The 19,318-nt window shown below is 33.2% G+C and overlaps 2 protein-coding genes across 5 annotated transcripts; one reads left to right on the forward strand and one right to left on the reverse strand.

Annotated features, from left to right (window-relative positions):
- Window positions 1-3,117: 3,117 nt before the first annotated feature.
- Window positions 3,118-9,609, forward strand: LOC110622812 (C2 and GRAM domain-containing protein At1g03370). The gene is made up of 9 exons (XM_021767473.2): window positions 3,118-3,986; window positions 4,300-5,547; window positions 5,759-5,941; window positions 6,121-6,404; window positions 6,513-6,629; window positions 6,797-7,059; window positions 8,076-8,247; window positions 8,391-8,663; window positions 8,809-9,609. Exons 1-9 carry the CDS (start codon window positions 3,638-3,640, stop codon window positions 8,998-9,000), a joined length of 3,081 nt encoding a protein of 1,026 aa, XP_021623165.1. The 5' UTR covers window positions 3,118-3,637; the 3' UTR covers window positions 9,001-9,609.
- Window positions 9,610-11,442: 1,833 nt separating this feature from the next.
- LOC110623492 (GPN-loop GTPase QQT2) lies at window positions 11,443-18,565 on the reverse strand. 4 transcript variants are annotated; one of them, XM_043960362.1, is made up of 7 exons: window positions 18,309-18,565; window positions 14,580-14,683; window positions 14,094-14,232; window positions 13,677-13,903; window positions 13,001-13,291; window positions 12,314-12,519; window positions 11,443-12,223 (listed from the first exon to the last, which is right to left on the reverse strand). In XM_043960362.1, the coding sequence occupies exons 2-7, from the start codon at window positions 14,661-14,663 to the stop codon at window positions 11,953-11,955; spliced, it is 1,218 nt and encodes a 405-aa protein (XP_043816297.1). In that variant the 5' UTR covers window positions 14,664-14,683; window positions 18,309-18,565; the 3' UTR covers window positions 11,443-11,952. The 4 variants fall into 4 exon arrangements, with proteins under 4 accessions (XP_043816297.1, XP_021624148.1, XP_021624149.1 ...); XM_021768456.1 differs by having other exon boundaries at window positions 14,094-14,235; XM_021768457.1 differs by having other exon boundaries at window positions 14,580-14,715.
- Between the last annotated feature and the right edge of the window lie 753 nt (window positions 18,566-19,318).

Consider the following 19,318-nt stretch of genomic DNA (forward strand, 5'->3'; position numbering starts at 1 on the left):
AACCTAAAATCAGTGGGTATCTTTACAAATGTGGGATATACTGACTAATAAACCTAGATTTCACATAATACAAATAAATAATTCTATTTTCTTACAGTATAAAAATAAGATTCCATCAATATTAAAGGTACACAATTATCACTCTTAAAACATCCCTCACTATTTCTTAATATTATCAAAAGCATTTTTACTAAATTAAATATTAAAGTGGTCATAAGATATCAACTATCTTGTTGTTCTGGTTTTACAAATTAATCACTTAGGTCAATAATTCAACAAAAATTCGGGTGACATCACTAGAAAAAAATTATGATATAATTATTAAAATTGATAAAAAAAAAATTTTATGGGCTATACAATAGTATGCTATGTCTTATACGAGTCTATATGAATTTCTTATGTTTGATAGGAGTCCATCAGAATTTACTAATGGGATGCCAATTAAATTCTAAGATTATAAATGGATCCCTTTCTTGTTTAAGGAACAAAATCATCAATTTCTTTTGTTCTCAATAAAGCAATTGAATGAGAAGAATCTTACTGCTCTCTATAGCCTCTAATGAACTCAGTTTCTCTCCTGAACTTAGTTTCAATTTCTGCTTCCTTTTCTTAAAATCCATCTCTTCATCCTTACATATATCTTCCTGAATCTTTTGATCTTTTCATTTGTTTTCTCTCCTTATTTACTATCATGTCTAATACGAAATAATTAGTTTTGGACTTTACGGCAGATTTAGACCGAATCTAACTTTTGTAGCCGCCGACGTCTGATAGACATCCACGATAGATTTTCGAAAAAGAAAATTCGAAACGCACGATTTTCAAAAGTGTGATAAGAGCCATAAGTCTGTCACAAAGTTCGATATAAAAATTTCATCTTTTAGGGGTCAATTTTGCATTTTAATTATTTTTTTTGAATATTTTTATAATTTTGCATATTAAATTTTTTTTTCTATTATAAATAGTCTTCCTTGACTTTTCAATTTTTGAAAAATTTCATTAAGACTTCTCGGTTTCTAATCTATATTTTCTTTTATATCATCTTAATCAAATTATATTGATTAAAACTCCTGACGGAATTTAATCAGTCCTTTATCAATGTCAGATTACACATTAAATGTTAAAGACCTCATAACTAGGACCATTAACTTTACTTGCCAAGACAATATCCTGGAACTCACATAAGAAGATACAGATGCTTGGTCTCAGCAAAAACATGTCCTTGTTGGACAACTTATCTCTTAAAAGACCTTCAATCCAACTACCATAAAGGCAGCTTTTGTTAGATGTTGCGAGTAAAGAGAACATTCCAAATCATACCTAAGAAATCTATTGCTTTCATTCTCACCTTTGATCACCGTATTGACATGCATTTTGTCATCCAAAACCAGCCCTGGTGTGTTCATAACAAGCTCTTTATCTGTACAAGTTCATAAAATTCCTTTTGGATTCAAGCTCATGGTCTTCCATCAAAGAAAATGAATGAAACTAATGCAAGAGTTAACGGAAACATGTTGGGAAAATCTTGGAAGCTGAGCAAACCACCAAAGGAACTGCTCACCTCTTTTCCTCTCAATGCAAAAACCAGTTCTTCCTAGCTTCAAAAATAGGAAGTCTGATCATACCTCGACTAGGTTAATTTAAAATATGAAAAATTACCTGATATTTGTCGCAAAGCGATATCCAAACAGGTGTATAAAATCGTCTAATAAAATAATAAAAACAGTATCGTATATATAGTGATGAAAAATTAAGTATCAAAATGTATATAAATCTAATTATTATTTAAATTAGCGATCAAAATCGATTACACTTTTTTTTTATTTTAGCTAATAAAAACTAAATTTTATTTAATCTAAAGGATATTAAATAAATCAATATACATAAATTATTTTAATTTTTTAAGAAACATAAAATATTAATTTTAAAAAAATTACTATTTTATATTTAAAAAAAAATTAATTACTCCCTCCATCTCATAATTTTTATCTACTTTATTTTTTTCACACATATTAAAAAATATAAATTTTTTTATTAACTTTTTAATTATATCAATCTTAAATATATTAAATTTTATTAAATATTAAAAAATGGAAAAATTACTTCTTAGTCCCTGAGGTTTAATGTAATTAACACTTCTGTCCCTCTATTTTAGCGACCCAACACTTAAGTCCCTCACTTTCTCTTCCGTCCAAATTCGTAGTCCTTCAATCCATTTAAACCGTTTGGTGATAATTTTTTCCAGAAATACCCTTCTCTTAATGTGAAATTCCTTTTTTTTCTTTTCTCTTTCATGTTTTCTCTTTCATGTTTTCTCCAGTTGCAGAAGAAGAAGAAGAAGAAGTTTTCTCTTTCATGTTTTCTCCAGTTGCAGAAGAAGAAGAAGAAGAAGTTTTCTCTTTCATGTTTTCTCCAGTTGCAGAAGAAGAAGAAGAAGTTTTCTCTTTCATGTTTTCTCCAGTTGCAGAAGAAGAAGAAGAAGAAGAAGAAGAAGAAGAAGAAGAAGAAGAAGAAGAAGAAGAAGAAGAAAAAGAAGAAGAAGAAAAAGAAGTATTTGGGTTTGGGTTTAGTGAGGGTTCACGTGTCCCAAACGGCTATTTTGGACGGAAGGACTGCGAATTTGGACAGGAAATAAAGTGAGGGACTTAAGTGTTGGATCGCCAAAATAGATGGATAGAAGTGTTAATTATGTTAAACCTCAGGGACTAAAAAGTAATTTTCCCTAAAAAAATTTTAAAAAATTTTTTTAAAATAAAATATAAATAAATAGAATTATAATAATTTTAAAATAATTAAAAAATGAGTATTAATTTATTTCTATTTTTCATACTATTAACTATTATTTATTATTTTAAAATTATAAAAATTAAGAAAATTGTATAAATTAATTAAAGATAATGTAAAAAAATTAAATAATTAATAGACTAAAAATAAAAAAATTAATTAATACACTGTAAAAGAATAGCAATGCACTCGCAGAGTTAACTCAATAATAAATACAAATAAATAAATTTAAAAAATTTTCTACTTTTTCAATTAAAAAAAAAAATAATTATTAAATAAGAATTTGCACAAATAAAAAAAAAAGTGACCAACAGCAGGCTGCTAGTTTTTCCAAGGACGACTAATGCAATGCAACTTCCATAGACTCCAGAAAGTCCAACTTCATATGCGCAGATTTCCATTAAAATTATCTGAATAAGCATTAACTGCATTGAAAAGTCTTTCAGCTTTCAACTTCTTTCTCTCTCACCCTTTCCATGGCTTTATCTTCTTCATAACAACTCTTTTCCATCATTTCCTATTTTTTCATTAGGCTTTTTCTTTTTTTCTCAATTCTGCAATCTTTTCTGAATCAAAGTACTCTCTCTCATTGATTGTTTCGATTCTGCTTCTTTTCTCAATTTGCCATTCTTTATACCGTTGTTTTTACTCTCTGTTGCGCTGTTTTTGCCTTTGTTAATTTTAATTTCCCAAATGGGTTTTGTCTATTGTTGTTGTTTGATTGATTCTTCTGAATAGAGAATATTAAGAAACGGGTCGAGTTTGATATTAATATTCTGTTTTGGGTTCTAAAGGTTTGGTGGGTTTAATTTGGTTCCTAGTGAAGTTGAGTTTTTCGTGTTTGTTCTTGGAAATGAGGCTTCTGGTTCGTGTAGTAGAGGCAAGAAATTTGCCGGCAATGGATCTAAATGGGTCAAGTGATCCATATGTGAGAGTGCAGCTGGGAAAGCAGAAGTTCAAGACCAAAGTGGTGAAGAAGAACTTGAATCCAAGTTGGGGAGAGGAATTCAGTTTTCGGGTTGAGGACTTGAAGGAGGAGCTTGTAATCTCTGTGCTAGATGAGGACAAGTACTTCAATGATGACTTTGTTGGGCTGCTTAAAGTGCCAGTCTCGCTCGTTTTTGATTCGGAGAGTAAGTCTCTTGGCACTGCTTGGTACGCTCTGCAACCCAGAAACAAAAAGTCCAAGAACAAGGACTGTGGTATGTTTATCAAGCTTTCGTTTTTTTGTGTTGTTAGTTGTTATTTTCCCAATTGGAATTTTGATTTATTATTCTTCCTGTTTGGCTGTTAGCTATTTTTCATTGCTCTGCATCCACAATAACCTCCTGTTTCAGGTCTTGATATAAGAACTTTAATTTAGTCGCTTATACAAGATTCTGATGTTCTCTCATTATAGGATTTGCTTGTGTTGTGGAATTTAAGACTTCAAGTAGCATTATTTACCTCAATTTTTGTATTGATGCAGTTGATGAGCTACAAAATATACTCATTGGACTGTATTTTTTTTTGCAGGTGAAATTCTTTTAGGTATTGGTTTTTCTCAAAATAATGCTTTTGTTGACCTGAATCATGATGGCGATCATGCATCACAGTTGAGAAAGAATGCAGATGCAGTGACAGAAGCTCCTTCTAGGTCATCTGGTGGACCCTCAAACTCATCCTCTCCGGGGAGATTTGAGGAAGTTGCACCCTCTAAAGAGGAAAAGTGCAGTGCACAAAAGAACTTTGCTGCCAGAATTGTTCAGATTTTTAATAAAAATTCTGATACAGCATCAACTGCTGGTAGTAAAGGCATTGAGAATTCGGAGCCTCCTGAAACTATTGGACCTGAGGTATCTAAGGATGAGGCGGATGATCCTTCCTCTCCAGGTGACTTTGGAGAAATCATGAAGGCAATGGAATCCAAAGATATGGGAAATGAAATTCCAAGCAATCTACCAGGAGGGGTCCTTGTAGACCAATTATATATGATTGCTCCCAAAGATTTAAATTATCTACTTTTTTCACCTGATTCAAGTTTTCCAAGATCATTGGCAGATCTACAGGGGAATACTGAACAACAGTTTGGTACCTGGAAATTTGAGAATGGTGGTGAGAGTTTGAAAAGAGTGGTTACTTATATTAAGGCAGCAACCAAATTAATTAAGGCTGTGAAAGCCACTGAGGAACATACATATGTAAAAGCTGATGGAAAGGTTTTTGCTATTTTAGTGAGTGTGAGCACTCCAGATATTGTGTATGGGAGCACCTTTAGAACTGAATTGCAATACCTCATTACTCCTGGCCCTGAGCTTCCTTCAGGAGAACAAACTTCACATTTGGTAATATCCTGGAGAATGAATTTTTTGCAGAGCACCATGATGAAAGGGATGATAGAAAATGGAGCAAAACAAGGTCTAAAAGATAGTTTTGAACAATTTGTGTCTTTATTATCTCAAAATGTTAAGCCAGTTGATTTGAAGGACATAGGATCCACTAAGGAACAAGTTTTGGCTTCTTTGCAGGCTGAACCCCAGAGTGATTGGAAACTGGCTGTACAATATTTTGCTAACTTTACTGTACTTACTACAGTTTTTATTGCATTATATGTACTTCTTCACATCTGGATATCCCCTCCCAGCCCAATTCAAGGGCTAGAGTTTGTGGGACTTGATTTACCAGATTCAATCGGTGAACTCATTGTGTGTGGTGTCCTGGTTCTTCAGTGTGAAAGGGTACTAGAGTTACTTTCTCGTTTCATGCAGGCCAGGATACAAAAGGGTAATCTTCACCCCCAACAAACCCCTTATCCACAAATTCAGAGAATATTATGTGAACTTTTCTATTTTGTTGTCTGCTTCTAGCTGGGATTCTGAGGTGTATGCATATATATTGGTCATGTATTCCTCTGTTTGTAGGAATGAATTAAACAAATTTGGCAAATATTGGGTTACATTGGTTTGAATTTATTATTGCTTTCCTTTTACTGCAGGAAGTGATCATGGAGTGAAAGCACAAGGGGATGGGTGGCTGCTCACTGTTGCCTTGCTTGAGGGGAGTAATTTGGCAGCTGTTGACTCAAGTGGCTTCTGTGATCCATATGTGGTATTCACCTGTAATGGGAAAACTAGAACCAGCTCAATTAAGTTCCAGAAATCTGCTCCATTGTGGAATGGTGATTCATATTGTTCTTTGTCAATTTTCTCATTCAAAGCAAAGAATTATTGGTCAAAAGTACTCTCTAGTTGTGTGAATTGTGCAATCTTTGTATGGAAGCCTTTTTCATTTGGTGACAAATGTGATGCAAGTTGTCCTCTGAGTTGTCATCTTGATAGACATTTTTGGTCTTCGCAGAAATATTTGAATTTGATGCAATGGATGACCCTCCTTCTGTGTTGGATGTGGAAGTTTATGATTTTGATGGGCCTTTTGATGAAGCAACATCTTTGGGACGTGCTGAAATTAATTTTGTAAAATCTAATATATCTGATCTTGCTGATGTGTGGGTTCCTCTTCGAGGAAAGTTAGCACAAGCCTGTCAGTCTAAGCTGCACCTAAGAATTTTCTTGAATAACACAAGAGGTAGTAATGTTGTTAAAGAGTACTTGAATAAGATGGAGAAAGAGGTGGGGAAGAAGGTATGTTGTTGGCTATTCAGCACTCGACTTTTACATTGTAAATGGGTTATGTGTTATATCTTTTTTCCCCTTGTATATTCTATTTTTAATTTCTTATACTTTTTGTAGATAAACTTGCGATCTCCACAAACAAATTCAGCTTTTCAAAAGCTCTTTGGGCTTCCACCAGAGGAATTTCTCATCAATGATTTTACCTGTCACCTAAAGCGAAGAATGCTCTTGCAGGTGCTGTTGATGTTCATTTAGCATCACGTGTTCTTTTGATTAGCATCCTTCTTCTGATTGTCATGTTATTCCTTTAAACTGTACATAGTGAAATGGCATTTTAGCTTTTTATCAGTCAGATGATGCTTGCTTCTTGGGTTCTTGACAATGATGTTATATCTGTGCAGGGTCGTTTATTTCTATCAGCGAGAATAATTGGCTTCCATGCAAATTTGTTTGGGCAGAAGACTAAATTTTTCTTCCTTTGGGAGGATATAGAAGATATCCAAGTTTCTCCTCCTACGTTATCATCAATGGGGAGTCCTACCATTGTTATGACTCTCTGGCCTGGGAGGGGTATGGATGCCAGACATGGGGCCAAGACTCAAGATGAAGAGGGGAGGCTGAAATTCCACTTCCAGTCTTTTGTATCTTTCAATGTAGCGCACAGGTAACTGAATGATGTTAATGGTTCTTTACCCTTTTTAGAATCGAACTTTACTTATATATCTAGTAATATTTTTGGACATTTGTTATTTCAATATGCTTTATAATATATGTGTGTTTCGGCCTTTCCCATTAATCTCTGTATTTTGATATCTAAAGTCATAGTAACAATTGCTTTTTAGAAGCAGTAAATGATAAAAAGTTATTTCATAACTTATCTTTTTTTTTATCTTTTTTCTTTTGGGACTTGGATTATCATAAATAGCATGTCAGGATAATTGGACATAATAATGTTTGTTCCAAGTGGAAAAGGACATGCATTTTGCTATGATTTGATGACTTCTCTTGTTATTTGTTTTAGCTTTTGCAATTTTGCATCCTTTAATGGTTCATAATAAGTGCATGTTGTTTCTTGATTTTGCAATTCCATTTTAGAGTTTATTTTCGTGCACTCTTTAAAGGCTAACTATATTTCATGTTATTTCTTGACTATTCACTACGAACTGGTCATTTTTACAGCAGTTCTAGACATTTTCTTTATTGAAAGTTATAACATGAGAACTCTGGGTGTCCATTCTATTTTCATTTATAGTTGTCGAAACCTGAATGCGAGAACAATTTGATACGGGAATGTTCTGTTCAAAATGGTAATGGACCTGATTCTTCATGTGTTTTTGACATCTCTGCTTGCTGACCTTTTAGCATCCTTATTTTATGAGTGTTCAGTTTAATGGACGTTTGACTGCACCAGGGCTCCATTCTAGAGCCTTATTGGTCTTACAGCATTTAGATTAATTTCTTTAGATGAGCACACTGTGATCAACCTTGTGTGCTAGCAAATTGTGTAAAATAAAGATACAATGGATTCTCTACATAGATGTGCCTCTTCTTCCTAGTTAAAAAAATTTCCTTCTCATATCCAAGTCCTTTGCATATATTTACATGGTTAACAAGAGTTATGTGATGACAAAAGGTGGAAATCAGTATAAATAGACTTAAATATTTGTGCCTAATTCATAGGACAATCATGGCTTTATGGAAGGCTAGATCGTTGTCTCCTGAACAGAAGGTGCAAATAGCGGAAGAAGAAGAATCGGAAGCTAAAAACCTCCAAACTGAAGAAAGTGGGTCCTTCTTGGGTCTTGAGGATGTCAACTTATCTGAGGTTTATTCTTCTGGTGTTTCGGTCTCTGTAAGTTGCTTTTCTCTCTCCCTGTGCACTGTATGGCACATGCAAACGCGACATCCTAATGCATATAAAATATTGATTTTTGGATCTTAGTTTGAATAGTTTGTAGATTTTATTTTTATTTGACAATAACTATCGTGCTCTAGACCAACTTCTTTATGGAGCTCTTCAATGGGGGTGAGTTGGAGCGGAAGGCGATGGAGAAAGCTGGTTGTCTCAACTATTCTCATACCCCATGGGAATTGGAGAAGGATGATGTGTATGAGAGGCAAATACATTACAGATTCGATCGGCGCATTTCCCGTTATGGAGGAGAGGTGACTAGTACACAGCAGAAACACCCCCTATCTGATCATAAAGGCTGGCTTGTTGAAGAGGTTATGACCCTTCATGGAGTTCCACTGGGCGACTATTTTAATGTATGGGTATAATTGTGACTGTTAAGTTACATAAATTTTTTGCCTTGATTTAACTCTGTAAATGGTGCTATTGATTCTCTTACTCACTTCAGAATTTATTTGTTATTTTTTTCTGTATCATAATTGATTCTTTCATCCTCTGCAGCTTCACTTGAGATACCAAATTGAGGATTCGCCCTCAAGACCTAAAAGCTGTCATGTACACGTATTCATCGGAATTGCGTGGCAGAAAGACACTCGGCATCAGAAAAGGATTACAAAGAACATCCATTCAAGTTTGGAAGATCGGCTGAAGGTGATTTTTAGTGTTGTTGAGAAGGAATTTTTGAACAGATAGGGATGTGCACTGCTGTGAGGTTGACATTGTGGACTTGAAGGAGCAGCTTCATTATCCAACTTCTGCTTTCTACAACAAAAATATAGTGTGCATTTTCTTTAGTGAATCCTGCTCAGTGCTTACTTATGTTAGTATGTGATTTCTTGATTGTGGATAAAGTAGAGGACAAACTCAAGTTGCAGCCTCAAAATGAATGAATGAATGAAGAGGATCGGCTCCACTAAAGCACTTGAAATTGCAGGGGAGTAAGCAACTCAAAACGCAAATATGAAAAGCCCAGAGGGTAAAGGAGAAGCTTTCAAGTGCTTCTAAATCAATACAGAAGACGCAAGTGTTTGTAAAGAAACCAACCAAAAAGGTTCTTCTGCTCTTTTCTCTGCTGATTCAGCTCTCAGGATAGTCTATAGGGATTTTTTTTTTCTTTATGAAAAAGGAATTGATTTTCTTGCCTCCTGTTCAGATCCAAGATATAGGATGAAGTAAGATTAACCTTTCTTTCTTTTTAAAAAAAGAAAAAAAATGTCTCGTTGTGGATTGCATATGGTGCTTTCAGATTGTTTGTAATTCTACTATATTAATTTAATTATCAAATAAATTTTTTATTTTTTATTGTTTCCAAATAAAAATCCATGTCAACTATGCCGCTAATGTATCAGTGGACTTGGTCATGTTAGATTATCATGTCAAATTCCTAATCCTATGTTTGGAAAGTTATCAGAATAATTTAAGATTTTCTAAAGTAAAATTTTCCTTTTATCTTTAAATCTTGATAATTTTTTATTATTTAAAAAAATTAAAAAAAAAAAAACGTTTTTATCTACCAATTTGATGGATTGAAATTAGAGATTTTAAAAATTTAAACTCTCTCAAACACAGCTCTAAAGTTTTTAAATCTTATAATATTTTCCAGTAGCTTAAAAAACCTCCTCCTCCCAAATAAAATATACTCATTACAAGAAAAGAACTAAAATGAAAATTAATTAACTATAAATTAATGTCTAGTAACCCGGTATTCAACTGAAGAATGAGTGCCACAACAAATGTTTATAATCCCACAAAAGCAACCCAGCTCCAAAGAGCTAGCTTATGTAAATAATAATATTAATAAATTTAAGTTTAATTTATTCAGTAAATAAGCACATAAAAGTGGTTAAATTAAATCTTAAATAACTCTTAAATAATTTGGGTTATTTATAATTTTAATAAATTTTTAGTTTGAAAATAATAAATTCAAAACTAAAAAATATTAATTATATAAACATATTTAATTAAATTTAACTCATTTATCAAATTAGTCTCAAAATTTTTCAATTTCGGATCATTTAAAAAATGGAAACTCACACGGATAACCTCGGATCGTTTAGAAAATAGAAATTTACACGGAAACTCACGGACAACAATGGAAACTCACACGAACAATTTTATTCGTTTACAATTCTATTGTCTTTTTTGACCTTAACTATCTTTTACCATACCCGACAATTCCATTCTCTTTTTTCAAAATGCTTATAAGGCATTTCACTTTCTTGAATTCTCTCATGTTCAGTATTGATCAAGCCTTATAAGACCTCATTAATATGATTGAAAGGCTCAGCTATGAGAATCGTTCATAGTTCCACATTCAAGTACAGAGTAGGAAACTGATTAGGAATGTAAACGAACCGAATTGAGTTTTGAAGAGATCAAGTTTGATTCGTTAAAATTTTTTCGAGTTCGAGTCAAATTCGAGTTTTACTCATTTCTAATTCAAGCCGAATATTAAGAAGTTCAAATTTAGCTCGTTTAGCAAACGAGTTTAGACGAGTATGAGTTTTTATCAAGTTTAGTCTCGAAAAGTTCATGAGTAGTTCAATTTATTTACATGTATAATGAGTTTTAATTTAAAACTAAAATAATTTTAGTTAAATAAGTATATCTACAAATTAGCTCGTAAACTTATAAAGATGAATTTTTAAATTTTAATGATTCAAATATATACAAGTTTAAGAGTGTACTTAAATTATATAGAGTTGCATTTTAAAAAATTTAAATTTGGCTCATGAAAGTATATGTACAGTTTGAATTTATTTCTCTCATGATAATAATCTCAACTTACTTAACGAGACTATTCACGAGTCTATTTACGAGTCTATTCGCGAGACTGCTTATGAACTCAGAAACAAGCCAAACACATGAATCTTAACAAGTCGAATACTATGAAAGTCAAGTTTCTAAAAATTAAACTCGAGTTTGGCTCGTTTAGAAATCGAGTCGAGCTCATTCGAGTTTTATCGAACCGAATCTCAAGAAGCTCATCAACGATTTAGTTCATTCACACCCCTCAGACTGACACCATTTTAGTTGTAAGAATTCTGTCTGATCGAACATTCAGTTCTTGGTTCCTACGATTTCCATGCCAGAAGGAAAGGCAAAGCAGAATGGTAATAAGATATGCAACTCCAGTTTCAAAAAAAGAAAATAAAATAGATATGCGACTCCAGTACTGGTTTCATATTTCTACCGTGCCATCAAGCAGAACAATTTTGGGCATCCAGTGCAAAGTACTTCTCTAAGACTGCCAACAGAAATGCCCAAAACATAGCAAATTTACAAGCTTCAATTACAGGCAGATTAAATGGTACCAACTAATGGCATTCAGAAAATAGAATACCAAAATCAGATATTCCTTCAGCCACCAGAAAGCACTTCTACAATGTAAATCCTGTACATGTAAAACATCTATGCACATCTATCTACCCGTGTGATTTGACAGGCGTTGATAATAGTTGCCTACTTCCATTCAATACTAATGCACATGTGTAAACGCTGAATATGGAATATTCAAAGAGAGGCACAACCAGAATCAAAGTATTCCGTCATCATCAAGTCATGTCATTCTGGTGCAAAACCCATAATCCATTGCTATCCTGCATCAAGTAGTCTAAAGAAACTTAAGGCTGTAAAACCGCTCCACTAAAAGGAGAACCTGACAACTTCTTCGTCTTCATCCTCATCTATGGCATCTTCTTCCTCCTCACTAAACCTCTCAAAATCATCATCTTCCTCTTCCTCTTCCTTGTCCATCACAGTGTCTCTCCTGGCTTCTTTGTCCTTCAACCCAGTGGTCAGGACCACAGTTTCTCCCCCAGATTTCTCCATATCCTTCCTCAACTTTTCCATGTTTTCTCTCCGGCGCTCTTCTTCCAGGCGTTGCTTCTCTGCCCGTCTCTTATCAAGATCAGCCCTAAACATTCAAGATTCAGAAGTTAAATGAGCTTATGGTGTCGTAGTAGTTGCAAGGAAAAGGAACAGCATCTATAAATTGAGGCAATACTTGTAGGTTTCCATATATTCCTCAGCACTAGCCTCAATAGCCTTGAAAAAGGCATCCATTCCAGCTCCAGAAACAGCAGAGACCCCAATAGATTTTAAATTCTTATAAAATTCATCAAGCACAAGGGAAAGGCTTGCTGTCAAAGTGGATGTATACGAGTGATCTGAGCTGACAGCTGCTTGGAAGGCTTCAAAATCTTCCATCCACTGCATAGACGACAGTTGTTAAAAGAGGATGCATTTAAAACAACATACACAAGGCAGAACCTAAAATTGGGTAGGCAGGTTTAGCTTCAAGAGCGAAGCTTGAAAATAATACAAAGTAAGAAAATTTCTGAATGCTATGGGAAATAAAGAGAAATATTTGGAATGTCATTAGAAACAAAGAGAAATTGGCCCTCAATTGAACTCCTGAAGCAACTCTTTCAAATTGCTAATCAAAGACTTCTAGCATCAAAGAGCAACCTTCATACATTAAGAATTTAACATGAAAAACTTACAGGCATTACTTTGAAAGTATGGTGTACTTGAATAAACTTTCAGCATCAACATGGATAAGAAGATATAACAATACATCAGAAACAAGAGGAAAGATACAAACCTTTACACTTTAGTAACACAAGGATGCTAAATAAGTTCAAGATAAAATGTCCATAAAAAGCCATCTAACACGCACAAAAGTATATACCTCCAAAGCAAACTGGTGTTGAGCCACATCTATCTTGTTGAATGCCAACACAAGAGGCAACCGTGTCTTGTAGAGTATGCTACAAGCATAAAGCATATTGCTCATGAAAGTAGTTGGGCTTGAGGAACGAGGTGTATCAATCACATAAGCAATTATAGTTGGAAACGTTGAAGCAAAAGCTTCTGTGATGATAGCTCCAGAAGCAGACCACGTGAAAATCTCAATTTGTCCAGGTGTATCCACTAGAACATAATCAAGTTGATCTGCGCGCCTTTCAATAGTTGAAATAACCTAAAAATGGGATTGAGAAAAATAAGATTGAAGAATGAAATAAGAGAGCAGGTAATTTACAGTGAAAGGTCCAGTGCATAAACAAAAAGGGCATTTGCCACATAATCCAGTACCATTGCCAAAAATGCTGATACAAGAAAAATCGTCAAACTTCTCTTTCCAAATGAAAATGATTTACCACAAGACTGTCCAGTTCTTTTGACAGGCATGTACTAAACTAGGCAGATGCCAACTTACCCAACACACAACCAGATATCCATGGAGAAATTAACTTGTTATAGCAGAATCACAGTAATGCAAAAATAATAGACTGTCATAAAGACAAATGCATGCTGCTGAATCAATAGTTTTAAATTTAAATCAGGTATATGAAAGGAAAATTCACCTCATCAAACTTTGTAGCAAACAAATTTAAAGATGTTAGGATTCCTCCATTAGGTCCAAGATTAAACTGCTTCATGACTTCCTTGTACCGAACAGTGTCTCTTATATCAATGTTTGCACCAAAAGGAAGAGTCATCACAGCAGGATCAAGGTTGAGTACATAACCACGAATATTTGCAGCTTGTGTGTGGCAAACCAACCTATGAAGGAAGGTTGTTTTTCCACTTCCTGCACAAATTCAAGTAATGATTCTCAATCTCCAAGATGTTCATTCAGTAATACATCTGTTTGGGCAAATTACGATTGAAAAGGAGTGGGAAGCACAAAGTGTTGAGACCAAATATTAAAACTGGTTTCCAAAATTTAATAAAGACATATCTCTCAAATAATATAACATTTTGCAGCCAATCAACTCTACCTGCCATTCCTACAACAATAATGACAACTGGTTTTCTTTTGAAATTTAATGATGAAGACCCAGCTTGTCCAGATGGTGATTGTTGAATATCTATTTTGTCCATTGATTCAGTAAGCTCCTCCTTTTCTTCAACAGTTCCCTTCTTATCAAAATTGAAAGAAAAGAAATTAAAGATTATATATATATATATAAATGAGCTCACAATTGTAATAAGGGACTAAGGGACTAGATATAAATATATCAAAATAATAATAAAATACACGTTATTCACAATTTGGATATAAGGAAAAAAAAAAAAAAAGAAACCTCGATTCCCAACAGAAAAGTCCTGCAATATTGAAGTGAGATTTTCACTTCATTTTTAGCAACAATAATGAAATTCACTATAGCTAATATTTGATTACTTTATTAAGACAGGGGGCATGTGGGCAAGAGATAAAATAAATGAAAGTTAAATAACAATAGATATTTTCATCACCAGCATACCTTTGAATCCAACTGCACTGACGAAGACGAACCTTCATTTGCAGCTTTAATATTCATTTTGCCAAAATCAGAATCAATATCCATCTTCAGCCACAGTTACAGAACTGCTCAACAATCGACAAGTTCAAGCCTAGTACTAAAACCATAAACCAATGTCACTAAAATCCAGGCAGCAACTCGGGAAAAAAAAAAAAAAAAAGAAGGTAATATGTCGCTTTTGATGCCCATTAAATAAAGGATACTAACAAGCACTTGAAACAGGTGCATTAGGTTAAGAATGGTGATAAACTGCACTATGATTCTATATCTCCTTGGCAATTCAACTCAAAATCCTAGTAATATAAGTAAATACACACACATACAAGTAAAATTGGACCACCTTTAGTTCATCAGTTCTGGATTTATGCGAGCGAAAAAGCAAAAGGGCAACCACCAGAATCTAGCAGTCCACTAATTAAATGATCAAAAGGCAAAACAAAAAAGCTTATCAAATACAAAAGATTATCAGATCAACAAATTCCCAAATTAAACAAATTTAGATGATTAAACCTTCAAATGAAAACCAAAGCCTAACTAATTAGAAGACTATGGTTTAACCAAAATTAAACAAAGACAAACTGATTTTGAACAAATATTGCTACATGTATTATCAGGCCGAGATGATCAACAGAAAAATTGTCTACTAATCCTTAAAGGTAGATGAAAATCTGGCAGCAGAAATGGAACAATCGCATCTAGAGAGAAATAAAGATTTCAAGAGAGAGAAGAAAATGGGCAAGGTGTTGTCTCTTCTGGGAATGTGAAGAGGCAATAAAGGCAGAGGTGGGCTTGTGAAGAAGAGGTCAGAGGTTCTGAAACATAGGTAGTATGCAACATATGGACTTTGAGCCCATATAATGGCTGACACAAAGTCTCCCTGTCACTGAAGAGGAGAATGTGAAGTCCTCTAGTAGTCGGTGGCCTAAGCAAGAGTAGTGGGCATCATAGGGATGCAAGATAGAAAGACAAGCAGCATGTGGCAGTACATAGAGAAATCTTGAAGAGGAGAATAGAAGTTGTATTAGCTGCATTCCCTGAATGAAATAATAATTTAGTTTTCTATTTAAAAATAATGTCAAATATATTTATATATAAAAAAAGGTTATTTATAAAAATATACCTATTTATTGCCATTATTAACAAATTAAACCTTATATTTTGAAAGACTCATTAAAGCATCCTAAGTTTTGATTCCATTAGACACTTTAGTCCTTCCGTCCATTTTTTTAAGTTTACTTCAACATATTCTGTTAGTCAAATTTCAAATAAAATAGCAATTTACTCCCTAAAATTTTGCCATTACTAACACTTTCTTCCATCCCTTTTTGAAAAATAGATTACCACTCCTACAAGGATACTTTAGTCTTTTCCTTGAGTATTAATAGCCAAGTGGATTGTGGGATGAAAATGTTTAAAGGAATCAAAGAGTATGAACTTTTTAATGAGTTTCTTAAAATACGAGGACCAATATGCTAATGATGGTGGTATTAACTATAGACATTTTTCAGTTTTTGTAATTCACCCTATACATATACATATCAATTCAGTTCTCATAGTTTGTTATTCTTAATCATGAAAATCAAATTCAACAAAATGAATTAATAAAAGAAAAGAACTAAGTTTCTGAATTAAGGCGGTTAAGTTCGGTATTTTGGTCGAATCCAAATAATGCTCTTTCAACATCTATATCCTTTGTCCACAAAAACGCACTAGATTAATCTAGTTCAAGCACTTGAATTCCTAAGTTTGAAAATACCAGCCCAACAGGTATGGAGTCACAAAATGACAAATGAAAGCCAAAAGATCCCTTCAAAAAATGGACCAATACTAATTCCCTTGATAGAATTGCAGCCTACAATATAAAATTGTCAACCCCAACCAAATAATTTCTCTGCTGAAAAGTAAACAGGGCCTTAACACTCGTTTATGTAGAATGAGAAGCATGCACTCAGAAACCAATGAATGCGGTTGAGAGAGAGATAAAGAATAAGATATGAATCAAGTTAAGGGAATCTGATTGTAGTAAGAGATCGGAAGCAGAAAGAGCAGAGATCAAATAGAAAGGGGCCTGAAAATTTTTGTCCTTCATTTTCCACGAAGGTTATGGCTAGTACTAAACTATCATTTTTTTAATCTCCACAACCTTTTTATCAACTGGAACAGGGGAAAATTAAATTCATGCTTCTCAAGTTCAATTTGTAACCAGAACATATACTGAATCAACTTCCAATATAACCATTAAAGAGAGTAATGTCAATAGGACAATTAAGCTATTGTAATAAGCTGCCAAATTTATAAGCATTTTTAATTTCTTTTTTTTTCATAAACTAGATTTATATATAACTAGATGAATTTAAATGGTCCATCACGAAAGCACCACTAACTTAAGTACAAGCTAAAATTTATTTATTTTCAAACTATAAACATAATTCTAAACTATTAAAAGTTTTACATACTTGTATCAGTTGAAATCTAATGCCCAGTTCTTGATTATGATCATAAGCTCTTGACTTAGAGGTGTAAATGAGCCGAGCCGAGCTAAACTTTGAAGGGCTCAAGTTTAGTTCATCAAAATTTTTTTCCAGCTCGATTAGAACTCGAACTTTAATCATTTCAAACTCGAGCTGAATATTAATAAACTCAAGCTCTCTATGTTTAATAAACGAGCTAAGACAAATCAAGCTTTTATTGAGCCTAAATTCTAAACAGATCACAAACAGTTCAATTTATTTATAACTATAATAAATATTAGTTTACCATTAATAAGTTTAAAACTAAACAATTTTAATTAAATAAGTATAACATATAAAAATAAGCTCTTAAATCTTTATAAGTTAAATATCTACAAGTCTGAGAGTGTAATCGAATTAAGTGGAACTTAGTTTTGGAAGGTTCAAACTTAACTCATGAAAAATTATGCAGGCTCGAAAGTGAGCTCAATTTTCCTATGTAGTTAAATTCACCCTCTTCACAAGCCCACTTAACGAGCCGGTTCGAGAACTTATTCATAAACTTGGAAAAGAGAAGAACTCGTGAGTCTTAATGAGTCAAATACTATAGAGTTCATTTTCAGCTTGTTTACTAAATGAGCTTAAAAATTTGAGATAGAGTTTTGCTCGCTGAATCCAATTGAGCTTTTATGAACCGGGTCTCAAATAGCTCACCATGCTCGGCTCATATATACCCCTACTAAAGTTCCCATGTCTGCTATCATAAAATGACGTCAATTACAAGTTAATTAAACTAAATCCTCCAATCCCTAATTCTAAAACATTTGAAACCAGTAACAAGGGTTGATAAACACTCCGTTTAAGGCCACATGTTCCACAAGTATGCCAAGAGCCGATTCAACTTTCCTCACCATTTCAATGGATATTATTTTTCTTTCATTACCTCGTCCGAGTTAAATACTTGTTTACAAATTGTATCCATATTGAATCATTTTGCTTTAAAAAATATTGTACTGTGTTTATACTCGGAAAGTATTTTTATCCTTCACCCACTTTTGCATGTATTTATTAAAAATGTGTTCAATAACACAAAATCACCAAAAACAAACGATAGCAAACATAAATTGGGTATCTAGAATTACAAACACTGTCAACTGCACAACCAGCACTTGATTCTTCTATTCATTATCCATTACAAGAAGAAAATCCTCATATCAGAGTAGAACGAACAGAAAAGGACCTGTTTGAGGAGAGCTGGAGCTTGCTAAAAGTCGCCGGAGAAGTGATGATAGACCGGCGATGTTCAGCGTGTTGATGATAGGAGTGAATAATCTAAAGGTGATTGAGGGAAACGAAAGGAGGAAGATGAGTTAGGGTTTTGTCTTGTGCTACTGTTTTCAAGTTAGTGTCTAGGATCGCGGAAAAGGAAAATGGAAAAATGGCGCCAGAAGAATCTGAGTCGACTCTAAACTGTTTAGGTCAAGCAGGGTGGATATTGCAAACATAGAGAGTTTATTATTAGTTCCATTTTATAGTGACTTGGTATTTTACAAAGTAAAATTACTTTGTCTTATTTACCATTAGATTTTCCATTATTACAATCTCAACCATTAAAGTTTTTAATGGCAAAATTATTAAAAATTCGATTTACATGGATTAAAATATATTAAAATATATTTTATATTAACGAAAAAATCTATTTATTTATATTTTAAAAATATTATAATTCATAATAAATTAACCCTAAATAAATATTAATTGTTTATTACTAATGATATGAAATTTAATGATATGAAATTTAAAAAGAGATAGAATTTAGGTGTATACGGATAAATTTAGTTTAGATGAGTCACGCTTTTTTCTTTTATTTTTTCTTTTTTATTTTTTTGATGTATAATCGTCATTTTAATATAATATCTATCGTTATCATATAAAACAGTATGTATGAACGTATTTATCTATTCATTATAGATAATGGACCATTTAATTTTTCTACTCTTTAACTCCCCAATCACGTCAGAGGAGCTGAATTCTTCAGTAATGAGTTTGAGTCTCAATCAATCCAGTTTATTTCAATCGTAAACTCAATTGTGTCCTAATAAATCAGTTTATTATGTAAACTTTGATGAGTTTTGAATTCGATTATCCTACAAGGAATTGACCAGAGGTTAGATGTCGCGTAGCAGCGATCATCAATTATTAATAGTGAGTAAATTAAATTAGAAGACTAATTTTCAGAATCTTATTAAA

The sequence above is a fragment of the Manihot esculenta genome, chromosome 9, assembly GCF_001659605.2.
Source record: "Manihot esculenta cultivar AM560-2 chromosome 9, M.esculenta_v8, whole genome shotgun sequence".
Taxonomy (NCBI): domain Eukaryota; kingdom Viridiplantae; phylum Streptophyta; class Magnoliopsida; order Malpighiales; family Euphorbiaceae; genus Manihot; species Manihot esculenta.

Bases quoted from the DNA above. Each gene is read 5' to 3' on its own strand.
- LOC110622812 (XM_021767473.2), top strand. From the start codon at position 3,638: ATGAGGCTTCTGGTTCGTGTAGTAGAGGCAAGAAATTTGCCGGCAATG. The intron at 3,987-4,299 runs GTATGTTTATCA...TTTTTTTTGCAG, and splicing joins GTCCAAGAACAAGGACTGTG to GTGAAATTCTTTTAGGTATT. The intron at 8,248-8,390 runs GTAAGTTGCTTT...ATCGTGCTCTAG, and splicing joins CTTCTGGTGTTTCGGTCTCT to ACCAACTTCTTTATGGAGCT.
- LOC110623492 (XM_021768456.1), bottom strand. From the start codon at position 14,663: ATGGATATTGATTCTGATTTTGGCAAAATGAATATTAAAGCTGCAAAT. The intron at 14,236-14,579 runs GTATGCTGGTGA...AATTTTGATAAG, and splicing joins CAGTGCAGTTGGATTCAAAG to AAGGGAACTGTTGAAGAAAA. The intron at 12,224-12,313 runs GTATTGCCTCAA...TTGAATGTTTAG, and splicing joins GAATATATGGAAACCTACAA to GGCTGATCTTGATAAGAGAC.